At 38.8% G+C, this 23,031-nt stretch overlaps 2 protein-coding genes across 3 annotated transcripts; both read left to right on the top strand.

Annotated features, from left to right (window-relative positions):
• The first annotated feature begins 1,394 nt into the window (after positions 1-1,394).
• OLR60 (olfactory receptor Olr60) lies at positions 1,395-6,169 on the top strand. 2 transcript variants are annotated; one of them, XM_070074340.1, is made up of 2 exons: positions 1,395-1,701; positions 5,044-6,169. In XM_070074340.1, exon 2 carries the CDS (start codon positions 5,080-5,082, stop codon positions 6,040-6,042), a length of 963 nt encoding a protein of 320 aa, XP_069930441.1. In that variant the 5' UTR covers positions 1,395-1,701; positions 5,044-5,079; the 3' UTR covers positions 6,043-6,169. The 2 variants fall into 2 exon arrangements, with proteins under 2 accessions (XP_069930441.1, NP_001164895.1); NM_001171424.1 differs by lacking the exon at positions 1,395-1,701 and having other exon boundaries at positions 5,080-6,042.
• LOC100347377 (olfactory receptor 51I2-like) lies at positions 1,395-21,764 on the top strand. The gene is made up of 3 exons (XM_051823128.2): positions 1,395-1,701; positions 5,044-5,152; positions 18,891-21,764. The coding sequence occupies exon 3, from the start codon at positions 20,418-20,420 to the stop codon at positions 21,378-21,380; it is 963 nt and encodes a 320-aa protein (XP_051679088.2). The 5' UTR covers positions 1,395-1,701; positions 5,044-5,152; positions 18,891-20,417; the 3' UTR covers positions 21,381-21,764.
• The last annotated feature ends 1,267 nt before the right edge of the window (positions 21,765-23,031 follow it).

The following is a 23,031-nucleotide window of genomic DNA, read 5'->3' on the forward strand; positions in this document are numbered from 1 at the left end:
GCAGTAGGCTGAACCCTAGCCTGTGGTGCCGGCATCCCATAAGGCGCTGGTTCATGTCCCAGCTGCTCTTCTTCCAACCCAGCTCTCTGCTTTGGCCTAGGAAATCAGTGAAAATGGCCCAAGTGCTTTGGCCCCTGCACTCACATGGGAGACTCAGAAGTTCCTGGCTTTGGATATGCCCAGCTCCTGATATCACAGCCACGTGGGGAATGAACCAGCAGATGGAAAACCTCTCTCTGTCTCCCTCTCTGTCTGTCACTCTGCCTCTCAAATAAATAGATACAATCTTTAAAAGAAAAAAAGTTTTTCACCTCCTTGGTTGAATTTGTTTTCTTTTTTTACTGATGGTATTATAAATAGGATTATTTTCTTTATTTTTCAGATCATTCGTTGTAATTATATAGGAATTCAACTGACTGAGTTTATATCTTGGAACTTTATTTGATTTGTTTGCTACTTCTAAAAGTGTTTTGGTGACATCTTTGGAATTCTCTGTACTTTGATCATGTCATCTGTACAAGGAAACAATTTTACTTTTTTCTTTTCATTTGGATGGCTTTTCTTTTTTATCTAAATGTTCTCGCTAAAATTTCCAATAGTTTATTAAATATAAATGGTGGGAATGGGCATCTCAGTCTCATTTCTAATATTAGAGAAAATATCTTTGACTATTCACCATTGAGAATGATAGAAGCTGTGAACCTGCCATATACGCCCCTCATTATGTTGATAACCCTTCTTTCTGCACCTCTAGCAGCTTTATTTTGATATTGCATTATTGTTCTCATGATGTTACCACTGGGGGAACAGGGTAAAGTGTATACCACCACATCTCTGAATTGTCTCTTAGAACTGCATGAGAATCTGCAAACATCTCAAAATGAAAAGCTGGACTTTTAAAAAGTCTTAAATAGTTTTAGGTGGCATAAGATGACATCCAGATTTTGTTTTTCTGTAAGCAATAGCAGGCAACCAAGTAGTTAAAGGGGTGGAGATGGACTTAACAAGTAACAACAGGTTCCTTAGAATGGTCTCTCTGGCTGGGTGTTGATATGGGAGAGAAAATAGGTAAGAGCTCCTATAGGACTCACTTTGTGGCCTGTCCCAGAGGAGGCTTTGGGAATATTGTCCTGGAAGGATTTCAAATTCAGATGAGTGACAAAGCTGCTAGTCCCTGAAGATAACAATTTCAGTTTATTCAGATATTTTAAAATCTATGATTCTCCCTTTCCCTCTTATAGTTTAATTCCTCCAAACAGTTTCCTTGATTCCAAAACCAACCCCAGCATTCCCATTCCCCAGGAACAATCCTGGCCTTCCCTGAGGGATAGGCACTGCTGCCAAGGTGCACAGTGCAGTGGAATAAAACCTGATCTCTCTGTCATGCACACCCTGAGATCCTGCAGGATACAAGTGGAACAGCCAGGCTGAGCAACCTGGGGCCCCAGTACATCTCCTTCTTTACCTGCCAGATGAGTTGCCAGCACCTCAACTCAGAAGTTTCCATCAGTGGGGTGGGACTGAACCACAGAGCAGAAGAAGAAGAAACGCTCAACCTGGGACCCCGAGAGACAGCAGTGTTACTGTCTGCTTGAAAAAGACTGACGGAAAGAAGCTTCCTTTGTGAGGTGCTGAAGTGTACAAGTCAGAGACTCTCGTATTTCCAGTAGAGACTTCTGGAAATGTCAGAGCCTCTTGGCTGTAAGTTTTTATTTTCTTTTCTAGCCGAGCAATATTCTAGATATACGAAGCATGCTTAGAGTAAATCCATTTTCAACAACTCCCTGTACACATTAATGGGGGAGAAAGCTGTTTGTGGGTCTTAAGATTGCTGAGAGGAGTTTGAAATTGTTCCTTGTTGAGATGTGTTGCTTCTATCAGCATGCTGCTGTGATTTTTCCTTATCTTTTTGTTTATCCTTGCAACACAATACTACAGCTTTGTATATCTGTAAATATCTGCATGTATATTTATCTGTTCATTAGTGTTTATTTCCTGCTGCATAATATCTTTGACATAAAGATTCAGTTTGGGATTTCTCTTTCATGTTTCATAAAAAGCATTTTATTATATATTTGAATATTTTTAGTTTCTCACTTTTATTTTATTCCACTGTTTATTCAGCACATCTACTTTATTCTCCCTAATTTTATCAGTTTTTTGACTTAATTTTGCTTGACTGTTCTCAGTCCTATCATCTCCATTTTTCAATGCTTTAAGAAACATATGATTTTAGAATAAGAATGTTTTCAAATGTTCTATTTTATAATGGTTTTATTTACTTGCCTTGAGTTATTACCCTTGGTCTACTATTTTCATTGTCTCATATCATGAATTTCAATTGTTTCATGTTTTATCTAATGTTATGTATTTAAAATAATTTTTATAGAATTTTCTCCTATCCTGCAGTAGTTCCTTTTCTCACAGACTATTTTCACATATATTCAACTTGATTTATCACTTTTAATTTTCATAACATATCAAAAGTACTTCAAAAAACTAGAAAATAGAATTTAAAAATGAGTTTATTTTGGTGCAAAATAAGTTTGAAATCCATGGATCTATCCGGCCTGCCAAAAAATTCATAATATAAAGAAAAAGAAACTTTTCAAACACTTTAATTTTTTTAAACAAAAAAAAACCTTGATCTTTTAACTAATCCTATTTGTTTCATGGATTTTGAAGTGCTCACATATATCTGTACAAATTCTATGTTGGAAATTCTCTTACTCATCTTAAATTGACGAAGATCAATCAAGGCTTGCTATTTGCTCAAAAGCAATATATGAGAGAGAAAGTGTGATGACTGAACAGACACCCAAAGAAATCTTAACTCATTCTGTATTTTTTATTGTGCATCGCCAAAACATGCAAAATCCTCTCCACAATGCTTATCAATGCTTCCTCCCTACCCCAATCTCTCAATCCCCACATCAAACTCTGGTCATGCGTACCTTCAGAGTGAGCTTGCTAAATTGCTTGCATTTAGCAAAACTGTAGACTATAGCTCTTATAGTAAAATCTACTTGAGGTCACATAGCTATTTTTGGTAGATTTTTAAATCTCTGCTAAAAGAGGATTGGGAGGCTGTTTCACTTCTATTCTTTTATCGACCTACCCTTGGGCTATTTTTGCTTTTCCATTTGTTTCTTAGTTGTGAGATCTAGAAAATGAATCCAAGTAAAAAGATAACAATTCTTTACTGTCTCCCTTCAGATTTATCCAGTGTTTGAAATTTATTTCCATGAAAACACTATTTATTCTTTTTTTTTTTTTAAACTTTTATTTAATGCATATAAATTTCCAAAGTACGACTTATGGATTACAATGGCTTTCCCCCCATACCGTCCCTCCCACCCACAACCCTCCCCTTTCCCACTCCCTCTCCCCTTCCATTCACATCAAGATTCATTTTCGAATATCTTTATATACAGAAGATCAGCTTAGTATACATTAAGTATGGATTTCAACAGTTTGCTCCCACACAGAAACATAAAGTGAAAAATAATAGATGATTTTTTAAAATGATGATGAAATCAGAGCAGACCTATTGTCATGTTTAATCCCAGTGAGAGTCAAGTTGGGAATTGATAATTTCTTTTTTTTTTTTTTTTTTTTTTTTTTTACAGAGGATCAGTTTAGTATGCATTAAGTAAGGATTTCAACAGTTTGCACCCCCATAGAAACACAAAGTGAAATATATTGTTTGAGTACTCGTTATAGCATTAAATCTCAATGTACAGCACATTAAGGATAGAGATCCTACATGAGGAGTAAGTGCACAGTGACTCCTGTTGTTGACTTTACCAATTGACACTCCTGTCTATGGCATCAGTAATCTCCCTATGCTCCAGTCATGAGTTTCCAAGGCTATGGAAGCCCTCTGAGTTCTCCGATTCTTATCTTGTTTAGACAAGCTCATAGTCAAAGTGGAGGTTCTCTCCTCCCTTCAGAGAAAGGTACCTCCTTCTTTGATGGCCTGTTCTTTCCACTGGGATCTCACTCGCAGAGATCTTTTGCCAGAGTGTCTTGGCTTTCCATGCCTGAAATACTCTCATGGGCTTTTCAGCCACCTCCGAATGCCTTTAGGGCTGATTCTGAGGCCAGAGTGCTATTTAGGACATCTGCCATTCTATGAGTCTGCTGAGATTCTCACTTCCCATGTTGGATCACTCTCCCCTTTATTTACTCCATCAGTTAGCGTTAGCAGGTACTAGACTTGTCTATGTGCTCCCTTTGACTCCCAGTCCCTTCACCATGACCAACTGTGAACTGAAACTGATCACCTGGAACAGTGAGATGGCATTGGTACATGCCACCTCGATGGGATTGAATTGGAATCCCCTGGTATGCTTCCAACTCCACCACTTGGGGCAAGTCAGCCCGAGCATGTCCCAAATTATACATCTCTTCCCTCTCCCATTCCCACCACCATGTTCAACAGGGATCACATTTCAGTTAATTTTCAACACTTAAGAATAACTGTGCATCAATTACAGATCTAAACCAGTCATATTAAGTAGAACAGATAAAAAAAACTACTAAGAGGGATAATGTATTTAGTTGTTCATTAACAGTCAGGGCTATGCTGATCAAGCCACCATTTCCCATAGTGTCCACCTCACTCCAACAGGTTTCCCTCTTGGTGTTCAGTCAGTCGTCACCGATCAGGGAGAACATATGGTATTTGTCCCTTTGGGACTGGCTTATTTCACTCAGCATGATGTGTTCCAGATTCCTCCATTTTCTTGCAAATGACTGGAAGTAGAATATATTGCATTAGCCTTCAAGGACCTTCTCCAATATTTCAAAGAAACAATATTTTTATTCAATGTGTGAAGAACAGTGTGCCACAATGTATGTAGTGAGAAGCTTTAAGTCACTGTTAGTCCCCACTGCCATTGTAGGTGGAGATGCATGTTTAAATCTACTACACACTTGTCCTATTTGCTATTGTGTGCAAATATCACACAATATCCCTGATATCGCAGCTACATTTTTTCAATTTTGTCTTTTCTTCTTAATCTTCTGCCCATAATGAAGAGGTCACTTTTCTGAAGCTCTCAGCTGCCTTCCAGGATGCTCTTGTCCAAGTCCTTTGCCAACATCTCCTTCTTCCAGCCACCTGCTTTCCTCATGATTGGCATCCCAGGTATGGAAGCTGTTCATGGCTGGATCTCCATCCCCTTCTCATCCATGTACATGATGGCCCTCACTGGAAACTGCCTGATCCTCCAGGCTATAAGGAAGACCCCAAATCTACACCAGCCCATGTACTACTTCCTCTCCATGCTGGCCCTCACTGATGTGGGCCTCACCTTGTCCACATTGCCCACCACCCTGGCTGTGCTCTGGTTTGACCATCGACTCATTGGCTTCAATGCATGCCTGGTCCAGATGTTCTTCTTGCACTCTTTCTCTGTGGTGGAGTCCTCAGTGCTCCTGGCCATGTCATTTGACCGCTTTGTGGCCATCTCCAGCCCCTTGCACTATTCAACTATCCTCACAGATAATGTCATCATCAAGATGGGGCTGGCCATAGTGGCTCGAGCCACTGTGTCCCTCTTCCCTGTGCCATTTTTGCTGAAGCGACTGAACTATTGCCCTGGCAAGATCCTCTTGTCACATTCATTCTGCTTCCATGCAGATGTCATGAAACGGGCCTGTGCTGACATTACTGTCAACATCCTTTATGGGCTATACGTGGTCTTGTCCACAGTGGGTGTAGACTCCTTGCTTATTGTGCTGTCCTATATCCTTATTCTTCATACAGTGATGGGTCTGGCCTCTCCCAAGGAACGTTTACGGGCCCTCAACACCTGTGTATCTCATTTCTTAGCCGTCCTGGTTTTCTACATCCCAGTCATAGGTGTGTCCATGATCCACCGATTTGGGAGGCACCTTCCACACATTGTGCATGCTCTTGTTGCCTATGTGTACCTGGTGGTGCCTCCTGTGCTCAACCCCATCATCTACAGCGTGAAATCCAAGCCCATCAGGAGGGCCATGCTCAGAGTGCTGAGAAGGAAAGGCCAAGGTTGACAACTCAAAGCGTACCCACAAAATCTATAGGAAGTATGGTCAAATGTTCATATCTTATACCCAGATGACCTTTTTTTGAAGCTCTGACCCAGAAATATTATGTAAAAAAATAAATTTGGATGAGGAACTGTCTGGATTCTTTCAAGCCTTCATTACTTCAAGTATTTTATTTTGGTTAAATTGTGCAAACATCTGTGCTTATCACTAGAGTTATTAAAAGAATACATATATGGACAGGTGGTTGGCATAGTGGTGATGACATTTACTTGGGACACCTTTATTCCATTTTGGTGTTTCTGGGTTCAAATCCCATTTCCACTCCTGATTCTACCTCTTCCTAATGCATATTCTGGGAGGCAGCAGTAATGGCTCAAGTGACTGGGTCCCTGCCACCTCTGTGGGAGATTCAAATTGAATTTCTGATTGCTGGCTTTGGCATGTCCCAGACCCAGCTGTTGGGCCATTTGGGGAGTGAACAAGTGGATGAGAGATTTCTGATTCTCTCTCTCTCTCTCTCTCTCTCACTCTCGCTCTCGCTCTCGCTCTTGCTCTCACTCTCACTTTTTCTCTCTTTCCCTCTCTCAAATATATTTTTAAAATTTTAATGCACCATAGATAGCCTTTTCTTTCCATTTGCATACAGAAGAATACAATTAAGTAAAGTGTGATTGGTGCAATGGACTTATATGAGGTATTATAGAAATTTTTGTCTGTTTATTCATGATGTCTATTTATTAAATAAGCATATATCAGCTTTTAAGGCATTCTGGTCTGGTTGTGAAGCCCATGAGAGCATTTCAGCCATGGAAAGCCAAGACACTGTGGCAAAAATAATGTCTTACATGAAGGATCTCTGTGATTGAGACCACAGTGGAATAAAGTGGCCATCAAAGAAGGAGGTAATTTTCTCTGAAGGGACGAGAGAAATTCCACTTTGTTGATGGTCTTTTCTAAATACTGATGGAGATTCTGAATGCAAAAGTCTTCCATAGCCTTGGCAGCTCATGTCAGGAGCCTCAGGTGATTACTGACATTATACATAAGAGTGTTAATTGTTAAATTAACAATAGGAGTCACTGCGCACTCACTTCCCATGCAGGACTTCTGTCCTCAACGAGTTATATTATGAGAATTAAATGTAAAACTTGTTCCCAAACAGTTTTGTGTGTGTGTGTGTGTGTGTGTGTTCAAATTGTTGAAATCTTTACTTAGTATAGAGTCAGTCTTCTGTTTATGAAGTTAATAGAAAATGAATCTTAATGGAGAATGGGACTGTGAATGGGACAGGGAGTGTGGGGAGCTACTCGGAATAGACTAAGTTACTGGAATTAAGACTTATTCTATGTATCTGCTCTCCCACCATATGGCGCTGGGAGAGGAGTAAACAACTTTTACACAGCTGCCTCCAGTTCGACCAATAACCTGCAGGAGCTGATCCTGCTCCTGATTGGAGGAGAGCGTGCTCGGCGTGTGGGTAGCAGAGTTGGGATTGGTGGAAGAGGACTATAAAGGAGGAGAGAGACAACATGCACCAGGAACATCTAAGGAGAACATCTATCTGAAGGAACATCTGAGCAGCCCCCGAGAGAGCCGGCTGGCAGTGTGCCGCTCCCCCTCGGAAGTGGGGAAAGTGGCAGGGGGAACCGCCCTTCCACAGAGGTGGAGGGACGGCAGCCAACCCGGGAAGAACCAGCAGCAAACCCGGGGAGGGCCGAGCAGGCAAAAGAACAGCGCAGGGTCCTGTGTCGTTCCTCCACGAAGACGGGGAGCGACAGGGAGGAGGAAGTAGGGAAAGAGTGGGGGTGGGAGGGCAGTATGTTGGAAAGAATCACTATATTCCTAAAGTTTTACTTATGAAATTTGTACTCACTAAATAAAAGGTTTCTTTGGGAAAAACAAACAAACAAATAAGCATATAACTCTAGGACTCAAAAAATAATTTCTTTTATCTGTGAGAGAATTGCTAAACATTTAAAAATTTTATAATTGGAAAAGCTTACTGGAGCCAGCGCTGTGGCGTAATGGGTAAAGCTGCCTCCTGCAGTGCCAGCATCCTATATGGGCGCCAGTTTAGTCCCGGCTGCTACACTTCTGATCCAGCTCTCTGCTATGACCTGGGAAAGCACTAGAAGATGGTCCAAGTCCCTGGGCCCCTGCATCCACGTGGGAGACCAGGAAGAAGCTCCTGGCTCCTGGCTTTGGAAAGGCACAGCTCCGGCCATTGCAGCCAATTGGAGAGTGAACCCGCAGATGGAAGATTCTCTCTCTCTCTCTCTCTCTCTCCCTCTCCTTCTCTCTGTGTGTGTAACTCTGACTTTCAAATAAATAAATAAATCTTTTTTAAAAATACAATTTAAAAATTTATACCATATTTTAAATTTTAACAATTAAATTTTAAAATTTAACAATTTAAAAAAAATTGTTAAGAAAAAAAATCTAAAAATTTTAAAAAAGAACAGTCCCATTCACAGTAGCTATAAAAAAGCTTTTAATCTTAGGAAAAATTTAATTAGGGATGTCAAAGATCTCTACAACAAAAATTAAAAAACATTAATGAAAGAAATAGAAGACGACACCAAAAAATGGAAAATCTTCCATGTTCATGGATTGGAAGAACTAATAGCAAAATGCTCAGAACAATTTACAGATTCAGCGTGATCCCAATCAAAATTCCAAGGACATTCTTCACAGTACTAAAAAAAAAACAATCTTAAAATTCATATGGGAACACAAAGATCCCTATAGCCAAAGCAATCTTTTTTTAAAAAATAGAATTTATTTATTTAATTTGAAAGTAAGAGTTACAGAGAGAGAGGGAGAAACAGAGAGAGAGTGTGTGTGTGCATGCTTCCATCTGCTAGTTCACTCCTCAGATGGCTGCAACAGCCAACACTGTGCCAGGCCAAAGCCAGGAGCTTCATCCTCATCTCCCATGTGGGTGGCAGGGACCCACACACTTTGGCCATCTTCTACTTCCATCTTCTTGGGCCATGCTTTTTTCAGGCCATTAGCAGGGAGCTAGATAGGAAGTGAAGCAGCCAGGACAGAAAACGACGCCCATGTGGGTACCAGGGTGGCTGGTTTTGCTTTATTCACTATATCAAAACAATCTAATAAAATAAAGGCCAGAGGCATCACAATATCAGATTTCAAGATATACTATAGGGCTATAATAATGAAAATGCTTGGTACTGGCAAAAAATATATACCTGTAGATCAATGGAACAGAAAAAAAAAAAAAGAAAGAAAATCACCCATATATCTAAAAGCAACTAAACTTTACAAAGGAACTAAAATAATTCTCAGGAAAAAAGACAGTCTCTTCAAAAAATGGTGTTTAAAAATTGAATTTCCACATGCAGAAGTTTGAAACGAGATCCCTATCTTACAGCTTATACAAAAGTCAACTCAAGTTAGATCAACTATCTAACCTATTGAGTAAAAAAAAACATAAAAGTACCACAGGAAAACACAGGGGAAACACTGAAAGAAAGACATTGGCATAGGCAGACTTCCTGGGTAGGATCCCAAAAGCATTGGCAATAAAAACAAAAACAGACAAACAGTATTACATCACGCTAAGAAGCTCCTGCACATCACAGGAAGCAATTATCAAAGTGAAGAGACAGCCAACAGACTAGAAGAAAATATTTGCAAACTACACCTCTGATAAAGGGTTAAAATACAGAATATATAAGGAGCTCAAGAAACTTAGCAACAACAAAACAAACAATCCAGTTAAGAAATGGACAGAGGATATTATAGATATTTTTCAAAGGAATAAATACATATGGGCAAGAGTTACGTGAAAAAGTGTTCAGTACCATTAGCCATCAGGGAAATACAAATAAAAAATACAATGAAGTATCATTTCATTCCAGTTAGAATGACTATTATCCCAAAATAAAAAAAAAATGCTGGCAAGGTTGTGAAGAAAAGGGTATCCTAACACACTATGATAGGAATGCAATTGGTATAACCATTATGGAAAACAGCACAGAGATCCCTAGGAAAATTAAAAATAGAACTACCATAGGACCAGCTATCTCACTTCTGGGAATGCATCCAAAGAAACTGAAATCAGCATATAAAAAAGGTACCTGCACACCCATGTTTACAGCAACTCAACTTGTAAAAGCAAAAACATGGAATAAACCTAGATGTTCTGATGATTGCACAAAGATATTGTGTCATGTATACACAAAGGAATATTACTCAGCCATAGAAAGAATGAAATCCTGCCATTTACAACAAAATGGATGGAAATGGAGATCATTATACTAAGTAAAGTTAGCCACACCAGATACTTAGCCAGAAATTAGCTAAGACAAAGGTCACATTTTTCTATTGTTAGTGGAAGTTACTATATAGAAACTCTAAAAATTCTGTGGAGGTCATATCACCTGGTATATTATGGTATAGTATTATAAATATTGCTATACTCTATTATACCATGTGCATGGCAATATACTATTTTCCCCATGTTATGATCATTATCATGAATCTCTCATTTTTTGATACTAATATTTCTGTTTCAAGAAAAAACAGTATCTATGTGTATGTTTATAATGTCTACATATGAATTGAATGTGGCAAAAATGTTAATTGTTAAATTTTAAAGCTAAAAATACTTATTTAATTTTTTAAAATTTTAAGTTATACAAGTTTCATGTATTTCATGTATAGAGATTTAGAAACACAGTGATACTTCTCCCTCTACCTTCCCTCCTGCCCATGCTCCAACCCTTCTTCCTCCTCCCTCCCCTATTCTCACTCTTAATTTTTACAAAAATTTATTCTCAGTTTACTTAATGATCATAAAGTTAAGCCTACATTAAGTAAAAGAGTTCAACAAATAGGATGACAAGAAAAGCAAAACTGTTCCTAGCAGGCGACAAGAGCTGTAAATAATCAACCAATCTCAAAATATCCATTTCACTCCAATAGGTATTCTATTAGTTGCCTCTGATCAGGGAAAACATGTGGTATCAGTCTTTTTGGGACTGGCTTATTTAAGTAAGTATAATGATTTCTAAATACATCCATTTTGTTGCAAAAGACAGGATTTCATTTTTTACTTTTTACAACTGAGTAGTACTCCATAGCGTACATGTATCACACTCTCTTTATCCAGTCCACAGTTGACAGACATCTGGCTTGACTCCCTGTCTTAGGTATGGACACTCAGCATAACCTGTGCATGTCTGGGGTGGAGAGAAAACATCATGAGATGAGATAGAAATGACAGACCTTTAACCTAATTGAAACATTTGGATGCAGTCGGTTTGTTTTTAACAAGTCATGGAAGACCATTGTGCCGTAGAAGGCACCTGATGCTTACTGCATTCTGGAACAGAAAAATGAAGCAGAAGATAAAAGAAGGCAAGGAAATCATTTAGGAGGTTTTTAAAACAGTTCAAAAAAAAGGATAATGGATATTTCTATTAAGACAATATCATGAAATTTGAAAAAATACATGTTTTTTAAAACATTGAATCTATATGTGTTTTATTTCTATTCACTGTACAGATGTTATGATACTGGTAGCAGTGACCAGAGCTAGCATCCACCTGTTAACTTCTTAAATACAATTTCCCATCAGAATCCTCAAAAAAATGGTAAATTATGACATAGGTTTGTTGTGGGCATCTGGGAACAGGTATTAGACTGTTGGATTTTGTTTGTTTGTTTGTTTGAAGAAAGAAACTTTATTTTTGCAACTTAAGTACAGTTTTTATGCTTTAGATATTTCAATATGTTATGTATATTGGAACTGCAGCTTAATGCCTCCTGCTTTTTTAGCAGTGTATGGTGAGCACATGAAAGAGAGGGTGTGTATGTGTAAATTTTTTTTTGCTTTCAAACTTTTATTTAACGAATATAAATTTCCAAAGTACAGCTTATGGATTACAATGGCTTCCCCCCCATAACGTCCCTCCCACCCGCAACCCTCCCCTTTCCTACTCCCTCTCCCCTTCCATTCACATCAAGATTCATTTTCGTTTCTCTTTATACACAGAAGATCAGTTTAGCATACATTAAGTAAAGATTTCAACAGTTTGCTCCCAGAGTTAGAAACATACCAGGGGATTCCAATTCAATCCCATCAAGGTGGCATGTACCAATGCCATCTCACTAGTCCCAGTGATCAATTTCTGTTCACAATTGATCATAATGATAGGACCAAGAACCAAAGGGATCACAGAAACAAGAATAGACTGTTGGATTTTAATGAAAGTTTGTTTTCAGCTTCACTTTTTATTCACTCATTTATTTCACATGTATTTTCTAAAAACCAACTTTTCTCAGGCTGTATTCTAAGTATCAGAAGGACAAAATTATTCACCCATGGCCTTGCTCTTTGAAAGCTCACACTGGAGTATATACACACATACAAAGCATTTAAACAGGAAAATGTTTAATATGGCTTTATAAGATGATTATTAAAAGTATAAACAGAGCAATGAGTAAGCAGAAAGACAACTTATTCACCTGTATATTCTTTGGTGACCTCTATAATTAATTGAGAATATTTATAGTCCCAGTTTTTAATATTGTGAAGATCAATAGACATAAAGCAACATGTTATAATATACAGAAACTTCTTACTGTATTAATCCTTCATTCATTAATTAGAACAAATATCTATGATATGTGACTCTTAAGAGATCTGGGACTCAGAAATGAGTAAGGCCCAGTTTTTGCCTTTGAAAATCTCATATTCCATTGGAGTAGAGAGAAAAATAAAAAGAAAAAACAATGACAAATATTAAGTTACTGAAATAGCTTAAGAATAAGAAAATAAGAAAAAACAATAATAAAAACAATAGGGAAAACAGGGGGTTTAGTGATCTGGGGGCTCTGTGCTATGTCTTCTAAAATTTCTATTTTTTTACTTATTTATTTGAAAGATAAAAAGACAAAGATATATATATATGTATATATATATAATTCAGGATATTTTATTAGGGATCCAAGACTAACATTACAATGAGATTCATCTGGAAAACTGTATATAATAATCATATATCCTGAGAAAATAAAGTAACTCAGAGAGGTCATAGATACGAGCCAAAACATTTTGCTTAACATGAAAGAACAAATTGTAGAAGCCAAGGTAAGGAAAGGCATGACTGGAAACACTCTATATAAGGCACACACATAAAACTAGTGGGTAGGTATTTTGGGGGTTAATATCCCTCCTCCATTTTTGACTGCAGTTTCCTCATAATGTGTGAGGCGGCATGTGGATGTTGGCATGCCAACCATTGTTGTAACCAATAGGCCAAATGCCAACCCTGGGGTTTCTTAAAGAATGAAGTAGAAAGAGAAAGTATTTACCCTAGTGTTTAAGATGTACTCATCTCGGCCGGCGCCGCGGCTCACTAGGCTAATCCTCCACCTTGCAGCGCCAGCACACCGGGTTCTAGTCCCGGTCGGGGCGCCGGATTCTTTCCCGGTTGCCCCTCTTCCAGGCCAGCTCTCTGCTGTGGCCAGGGAGTGCAGTGGAGGATGGCCCAAGTACTTGGGCCCTGCACCCCATGGGAGACCAGGGTAAGTACCTGGCTCCTGCCATTGGGTCAGCGCGGTGCGCCGGCCGCAGCGCGCCAGCCGCAGCAGCCATTGGAGGGTGAGCCAATGGCAAAAGGAAGACCTTTCTCTCTGTCTCTCTCTCTCTCACTGGCCACTCTGCCTGTCCAAAAAAAAAAAAAAGATGTACTCATCTCATATCAGAGTGCTTGGGTTCAGTTTTCAGACCCAGAAACTAACTCCAGCCTCCTATTAATGTAGACTCTGCTAAATCACTAAAAGGCTTAAGTTCCTGCAACTAGCTTGAGCAACTTGGATTATGTTCCTGGCTTCCAGTTTCAGCATTGTCCATCTTTGGTCATTGCAGGCATTTGAGGAATGAATCAGGAGATGGGAGCTCTTCTTCGCCTGAGAGAGACTGAACAATTTTTTTTTATTTTTTAAGGAATATAAACTTCATAAGTACAACTTTAGCAATATAGTTATTCTTCCCATGATACCTGCCCTCCCACGCCTCCACCTCCTCCCTCTCCCCTTGCCAGTCCCAGTCTCCATTAAGATTCATGTTCAATTAACTTTGTACACAGAAGAACAACTCTATATTAAGTAAAGATTTCAACGATTTGCACACACAAATTGTTTGTGAACTGGTCTTGCAGTTAACTCTCAATAAATCTATTTTTAAAATACATATAATGCAAACAAAGGGAATGAAGCAGGGAAATAAGAGGAATGATAGTGAGAGGGGACATTGCAACTTGATCAATGAGTAGATGGCTTTCATGGGAGAATGAATAGTTAAGTGAGGCTAGAGAAAGAATGAGGTGGTAGAGGGTAAGACACAGCTCATTCAACAAGAATATTTTAAAATTCATGCCAAGATACTGGATCTGTTCCTGAGCATGAGTATGGCCCCTCTTCCATTCATCATACTGCAATCTGAAATGCAAGTGAGATTCTCAAAGAGCCTGTATGCTGTTATACAGCACTTTCATCTTCTGCTCTGGAATCTAATGATGATGAATTTGGGATCATGCCCATATTCAGGGGTTATTTTATTTGTGTACACATTCCTGGAAGGTGTTTTATTAGTGCATAATAGATACTCCAAAAAATATCTTTGTGTACAACAGATACAACTCGAACCATGAATTTAACAGGATATATGGCCCAAATGCCAAAGCTGTTTTCACCTGAAACTGAACTTGCTACACACCCCTGCACACCCCTGTCTTTCTCTAGGCCATCTCAAAACTGGCAGTCCATTAGGTTGTATTATAAATGGCTCAAGGCATTATATCTAAGCACATTATGTTCTGTTTCTAAAATCCAAACTAGACTACTAGACTGGACCATGGCAATTTTTTTTATGGTGGAAGGTAGAAGGAGAAAGCTTGCTGGCAAAACATAGACCCACCAACCTGTGAGAACTTGGCTGATGTGGCAGGCTGCTGAATGTCTGAGGAATTTAACTCCCATTCTGCACTGTGTGTAAGTCTTACTGGAAATGAGACTCAGAATACCAGCCACTTCCTAACTTCTAATACTTTGGCCATCAAACGCAATATCTAGGTTCAATATTACATTTCACTGGATGATATTTTTCCTTCTGTGGCATTTAAATTAATCCTTATCTCAGCATCTACTGAATCTTTAACCCAGTCATTAGTCCCAAGAAGTCTGACTCCACTGTTGGCTAACTCTGTCCCTCCCCAGTAAATACAAAGATGTTCTTTCTTAAAGTGAGGTAAGCAACCACAGGAGAACCAAGGGAGCATCCTCGCTCTGGGAGGCATGTCTTAGAGAGAGCTACATTGCGGAATTCAGGCTGCTCATTTTGCTAATCTCTCTGGACTTCTCTTTATCCCCACCACTCCTCACCTCCTATAACAGGAGTAGAGCTAAACAGAGAGTTTTGTTTTTGTTTTTGTTTTTTTTTTGCAATTTAAAGTGTAGTGCCCCTGGAGATTGGGTGCATTTTCTGGCAGCAGCATAAAAGCAGATGATCTCAGCTGTAAGGGAACCCTGGGCTTCTTTAGGATGCAGAACCACAACAGTGCAGGCTGGGATCACAGGCAAGGTGAGCTACCATGGTCCAGACTCCTACCTTTCTCCCTGTCCAGGCACTGAAGGGCTTCTATGTTACCCCTTCCTCTTCTCCACCAAGAAAAGGATCACAGGAAAAGAAATGACAGGAATCAGAGGTAGCAGAGAAATAAATAAATCTGAGTATTGGGTACCCCCAGCATTCAGTTTCTTACTGTGCATAAGACAGAAGAGATGAAGACTCCTTTTCTGTGTCCCACTGGTCAAGTAGGTCAGCATGTTTTCAGAAATGCAGACTATTTCAAAGCAATATGTCTATACTGGACTTAATTCCTAGGAAAAATATAAACATTGCTTGGCAAAATAGAAGCTTGCTCCACAGATTTTTCCAGTGAATGTTTCACTAATTCATTAAAATGACTGAACTCCTACTACAGATTGTGTATTAGTTAAGTCTCTTAAAAGAAAGGGAACCAATAGGAAATATATACTCATATATCTATATCTATCAATGTATCTATATTTGTGTGTGTGTGTGTGTGTGTAGGCAGAAAGAGAGAGAGAGAGAGAGAGAGAGAGAGAGAGATTAAGAGACATTAAGAAATTGTCTTATGCAATTGCTGGGGCTGACATATCTGAAATCTGCAAGGCAGGCTAGAGATTGAGAGAAGAGTTGATAATGAGTCTAAAGACAATTTGCAGCACAATTCTTTCTTTCCTTGGGTGACCGGCAGTCTTTCAATTAATTGGAGGAGACCTAACCCACCTTGTAGAGAAAAATTGCCTCAGTTCAAAGTCCACTAATTTATATGTTAATAACATGTTTAAAAATATCTTCACAACAGCTTGTACACTGGTATTTGACCAAAATATAGGTACCTTGGCTTAGCCAAATAGACATTAAAATTAGTATCATATATACTAATACATATATACATATATGGAGCTTTATCAGTAAGTATAAGTATTACTATTTGAGGGAATATGTGAGTGAACACTGTCTTGAAAAGATGAGACTAAATAAAGAAAAATATGGGGTTGAAGTACAAAGACAAAAAATTGAATAGAATAAAACTATATGGAAAGATATTCAGATGGGTAAAAAAGCAACAAAATGAAGAGGTAGAAAAGTAAGAAAAAATTGTAAATAGAAACATCAGATTGGAAGTATAAAATGCACAGTTCAAAACACAGAAAATCTAGTCCAATTCCCAGATTTTACAGATGAGAAATTCAAGACCATGAGAAGAAAGTGAGTTTGACACCTGATACAAGCTGGAACAAACAGTGTAGTCTATTGTGACAAACAGAACCAAGATTGAATTCTTCTACCATGTCTCCTGGATAGTTCTTTATCTCTCTTTGCCTCAGTGTCTTCACATTTATAAGTGGAGAGAATCAATCTGTAGCACAATGTTGCTTCAGAGCTGAGGACAGTGTATTAAATTAATTGCTGCAGTAAGTAGTGCATGGACATTACTCAAAAGTAGTAGTGTTGTTGAGTTCATTGTGCATCAAAACTGGCTGAATTCCTAATATGTGCCATATAAACCTGGAATAATAAAATGATATGGTAGCATAGCTGAATCTAGAAACCTCTTTTCTAAACCTCTACAATAAAAAATATCAAAATTCATTTCATCTGCTTCATGTTGTGTGTCAGTATTACTCCAACAATTACAAGATATGGAAAGGAAACCCGAAGGTCTCTCTCACTGCAGTTATCTCAGATATCCTAGTTCTAGAGCCTTGCAAAAATATCTACTGATGGTTAGCATAGAAATGATTATGAATTTCAGTGGGACAAGGGTATGGCAATTTAAATATGTGCCAAATTAAAAATGGTAACTTAGAAAAATTAAACTCCACTTTGACCATGGCCTTGTCTAAATATGATCAGAGTCAGTGAACTCAGGGGGCTTCCATAGCCTTGGCAGCTCATGATAAGAGCCTAGGGTGATTACTGATGCCATAAACAAGAGTGTCAATTTGTTAAGTCAACAACAGGAGTCACTGTGCACTTACTCCTCATGTAGGAGCTCTGTCCTTAGTGTGCTGTACATTGAGATTTAATGCTATAACTAGTACTCAAACAGTATTGTTCACTTTATGTTTCTGTGTGGGAGCAAAATGTTGAAATCTTTACTTAATGTATGCTAAACTGATCTTCTATATATAAAGAGAAACGAAAATGATTTTTGATGTGAATGGAAGGGGAGAGGGAGTGGGAAAGGGGAGGGTTGCAGGTGGGAGGGACGTTATGGGGGGGAAGCCATTGTAATCCATAAGCTGTACTTTGGAAATTTATATTCATTAAAAAAAAGAAAAAGAAAAATTAAACTGATTGAGATGGCTTAAGAACTTTGGGAAGATAGTGGGAGAGGAGGAGAGGTATAAGTTGAAGGCATGGATGCCAGTTTCCCTAAGATATGGTAAGAGATTGTAAGAAACTTACTCAGGGATTGAATGATGGGAAGGAGAACATAGAGGTTTAGGTATATTAGGCATAAAATGGATCAATGAAAGACGTCCATCAGCCTTACCCCTACATAAATCATCAAATGGCAAGGCTATAATGACACATTTGTCTCTAGGCATCCCCATTAGACTTCTTAAAGCAGGATAAGTATAGATCCAAATACTTGGGATTCCTTGTTGACATAGTAAAAATCTATTATTTTTTAAAGATTTATTTATTTATTTGAAAGTCAGAGTTACAGAGAGATAGAGAGACAAAGAGAGAAATCTTCTATTCACTGGTTTGCTCCCAAGTGGCCACAATGGCTGGAGCTGGGCCAATCAGAAGTCAGGAGCCAGGACCCTCTTCCAGGCTTTCCACATGGGTGTGGATTCCTAAGCACTTGGGCCATCTTCCACTGCTTTCCCAGGAACATTAGAAGGGAAGTGGAGCAGCTAGGGCTTTAACCAGCACCCATGTGGGATGTAAGAGCCACAGGTGGCCGCTTTACTCACTACACCACAGTACTAGCCCCAAAATCTATTGTTAAGACACCTAACCATGCCATTCTTGGAAATTTAATTTATTAACAGTCACCTATAAGTTAATCTGTCAAATACACCCCAATTGTGTAATGCATAATTGCTTGGGATAGGGTCTCATTCCCCTTTCCCTTCCAAACCAGTCACTGGTTCTATTATTTGGAACCCAGGGGAACACAAGTTATCTTTTTATCTCTATAGATGTTATCATTCAATATGTTATGTATTCATTCAACAAAGCAAATGTTGACTAAAAATTTACTCTGTTCTAGGTATTGCATAATGCAAGTTATGTATCATCAAGAAGAGCAATATAGCTGCTATATTCGTGGATTTTTGTAGTAATGAGAAAGATAGAAAAACAACAAGAAGCTATTATAAAATTATTAGATGCATTGAGTTGTGTAAAAAAAATACTAAGAAAGTGTGATTTGCAAGCAATGATTGGGTTGTGTGACTCAGGACACCTACTTGGTGCCTCCATGAGAAGATGATGTTGAAAATCCAAAAGAATGAAGAGAAAGCCATGTGAAAAGCAAAGAGACAAGCACAACCAGAGTACAAAGCCCTAAGTTTAAGAAGAACTCGGTCTATTTAAGAAACAAACAATATTGGGATGGCAATAATATCAGGCAATAAGAGCACCACAGAGACTAGATCAATGGAGGATACAGGGCATATCACAAGCATTTTATTAGAGTAAATGAGGGTTGAAGGAATTTAAGCAGAGTAATAACATGAACAAGTCACTTCCTTGGACCCAATTACATCATTCTTAGAGTTGTAGTAGTGGTTTCTTCAGGGCCTATGATACAGAATTGCTGTTAAGATCAATAGATAATAAACTAGAATATTTCAACATGTTCATTGAACTAAAAAATAAGTCTATTTTGTGCAAAAATTTAAACCTATGTATCATTTTTCATAACACACATTTCCAATAAATTGTTGAAGACTCATTCTGTACTGAAAGATTTTGAAAAACATAAAATGTTAGCCAACACAATAATACCAAAAATAATGCTTGTGATGTTTTGTATCTTCTCAAATATTTTGTTTCATCTAAAGAGCAGGCTACAGGAGAGAGTATTGGATTTGGTACCAGACAGACATACATGCAAACAGCAGAACAGTAATATATGAGACATTTACTCAATGGTCAGCTACTATACTTTCCAATTCTCAGTTTCCTCATCTGTACAATAGAAGGCAAAATATGGCCTTTTCCAAAGTCTGGTTGACTCTGAGTGTGGCAAAATACCATGCTTAATCATATATCATAAAATTGATTGCATGTAAAAATTAACAGAAATATCATGGGAAGATAAGTAGAAGACTTCAAGAATAAATAATGTCATGAATGCAAAAACAAGAAAGACACAGCAACTGCTCTTTTATACCACACCCACTTTATAGAGCTGAAAATCTTCTAATCCTTACTTCTCCATTCCAACCTGATTTGGTTGACATAATAACTTTCTAAACAGTCATTCTTCAATTTCCACTAAGCATATGGAAGTCATACTTCCTAAATTTGAACTAAAAGTTGACACTAACTGGGTTTTCTGAACTCAAATTGCTCTTTTCAGGAAAGAGAATCTAATTCTACCAGGAAGACAAACACCAACCTGAAGTAAGATAAATTTGTGAAAGACAGTTAAATGTAGCACTGACATAGCTCTAAGGGACCAGACTTTATATTCAATTTTAGAGTGCTTGTTTCTGTTATTCTGGATCTCCTACCTGTCTGTATAGACTAAAAAGGGCACATCTCTGGAGCCCTCAGCTGTCTTCCAAATATGCCCCTATCCCAGTCCTTTGTCAACATCTCCTTATTCCAGCCACCTGCTTTCCTCATGATTGGCATCCCAGGCATGGAAGCTGTTCATGGCTGGATCTCCATCCCCTTCTCATCCATGTACATGATGGCCCTCACTGGAAACTGCCTGATCCTCCTGGCTGTGAAGAGGACCACAAACCTACACCAGCCCATGTACTACTTCCTCTCCATGCTGGCCCTCACTGATGTGGGTCTCACCTTGTCCACACTGCCCACCACCCTGGCTGTGCTCTGGTTTGACCATCGACTCATTGGCTTCAATGCATGCCTGGTCCAGATGTTCTTCTTGCACTTCTTCTCTGTGGTGGAGTCCTCAGTGCTCCTGGCCATGTCATTTGACCGCTTTGTGGCCATCTCCAGCCCCTTGCACTATGTGTCTGTCCTCACAGATAATGTCATCATCAAGATGGGGCTGGCCATAGTGGCTCGAGCCACTGTGTCCCTCTTCCCTTTGCCATTTTTGCTGAAGCGACTGAACTATTGCCCTGGCAAGATCCTCTTGTCGCATTCATTCTGCTTCCATGCAGATGTCATGAAACGGGCCTGTGCTGACATTACTGTCAACATCCTTTATGGGCTATACGTGGTCTTGTCCACAGTGGGTGTAGACTCCTTGCTTATTGTGCTGTCCTATATCCTTATTTTTCATACAGTGATGGGTCTGGCCTCTCCCAAGGAACGTTTACGGGCCCTCAACACCTGTGTATCTCATTTCTTAGCCGTCCTGGTTTTCTACATCCCAGTCATAGGTGTGTCCATGATCCACCGATTTGGGAGGCACCTTCCACACATTGTGCATGCTCTTGTTGCCTATGTGTACCTGGTGGTGCCTCCTGTGCTCAACCCCATCATCTACAGCGTGAAATCCAAGCCCATCAGGAGGGCCATGCTCAGAGTGCTGAGAAGGAAAGGCCAAGGTTGACAACTCAAAGCGTACCCACAAAATCTATAGGAAGTATGGTCAAATGTTCATATCTTATACCCAGATGACCTTTTTTAAAGCTCTGACCCAGAAATATTATGTAAAAAAATAAATTTGGATGAGGAACTGTCTGGATTCTTTCAAGCCTTCATTACTTCAAGTATTTTATTTTGGTTAAATTGTGCAAAAATCTGTGCTTATCACTAGAGTTATTGAAAGGAATAGTGGCAGGTAGTTGACATAGTAGTGAAGACACCACTCTGAACACCTGCATTCCATATTTTGTGTCTGGGTTCAAATTTCGGTTGATCTCCTTTTCCATCTTCCTGCTAAAGCACATCTGGGGAAGCACCTGTGATGGCACATATGAGTGGGTCCTGCCACCTACATGGGACATCCGGATTGGACTCTTAGCTTTTGGCTTTGGCCTGACTCAACCCCAGCTCTTGTGACATTTGAGAAGTAAACAAGTAGATGATTTCTCAGTTTCTCAATCTCTTTTGCTTGCTTGCTCTTGCTCTTTCTCAAATAAATAAAAAATGTTTTAAGTTAAATATAGATAGTCTCTTCTTTCCATTGTAGTACAGAGGCCTTTATGTATACAATTAGACAAAGTGTAATGGATATATATACACATATGTATGTATACATACACACATATATTTTATATATAATACACATATGTTATACATACATACACACATACACACATTATTATAATATATATAATACACACTATATATATAATACACACAAACCCCTACATACATATATATATTGGTAGACCTGGAAGAAGCTCCTGGCTCCTGGCTTTGGATTGGCACAGCTCCAGCCATTGGGGCCATATGGGGAGTGAACCAGCGGATGGAAGACCTCTCTGTCTCTACCTCTCTCTGCAACTCTGTCTTTCAAATAAATAAAAAAGTATTCACCTGTATATTCTTTGGTGACATCTACAATTAAATGGGAATAACTATAGTCCCTAGTTTATAATGTTATAAGGATGAATGGACATAAAGTAATGTAATACATAGAGTAAACATCAATAAAGATTTTTCTATTCTTGTTATTGTAGTAGTCATTCATTCATTAGAACAGATATTTAATTTGTGGCCACTTAAAGTTCTGAGCCTGTGGCCAGTATTGTGGTGTAAAAGGTTAAGCCACTTCCTACAGTGCTGGCATCCCATATGGGCACTGGTTTGAGTCCTGGCTGCTCCACTTCTGATCCAGCTCCCGTTAATGAGCCTGAGAAAACAGCAGAAGATATCCCAAGTGCTTAGGCCCCTTCATCCCCATGGGAGACCTGGAAAAAGCTCCTGGCTCCTAGCTTCAGTCCTATCTGTTGTGGCCATCTGGGGATTGAACAGCAAATGAAAGATCTCTCTCTCTCTCTCTCTCTCTCTCTCTCTCTCTGTGTGTGTGTGTGTGTGTGTGTGTAACCCTGCCTGTCAAATAAAAATAAATAAATCTTAAAAAGAAGTCCTGAGTTTTCAGAAATGAATAAGGCCCAATTTTTTGCTTTTGAAAATCTCATATTCCATTGGAATAAAGAGGAAAAATAAATAAGAAAGTACAGTGACAAGTAAAAAGTTACTGACATAGGGTAAGGACAGAGAAATCAGCAAAACAATAATAATAATGATAGGAA

Source organism: Oryctolagus cuniculus, chromosome 1 (assembly GCF_964237555.1).
Source record: "Oryctolagus cuniculus chromosome 1, mOryCun1.1, whole genome shotgun sequence".
Taxonomy (NCBI): Eukaryota; Metazoa; Chordata; class Mammalia; order Lagomorpha; family Leporidae; genus Oryctolagus; species Oryctolagus cuniculus.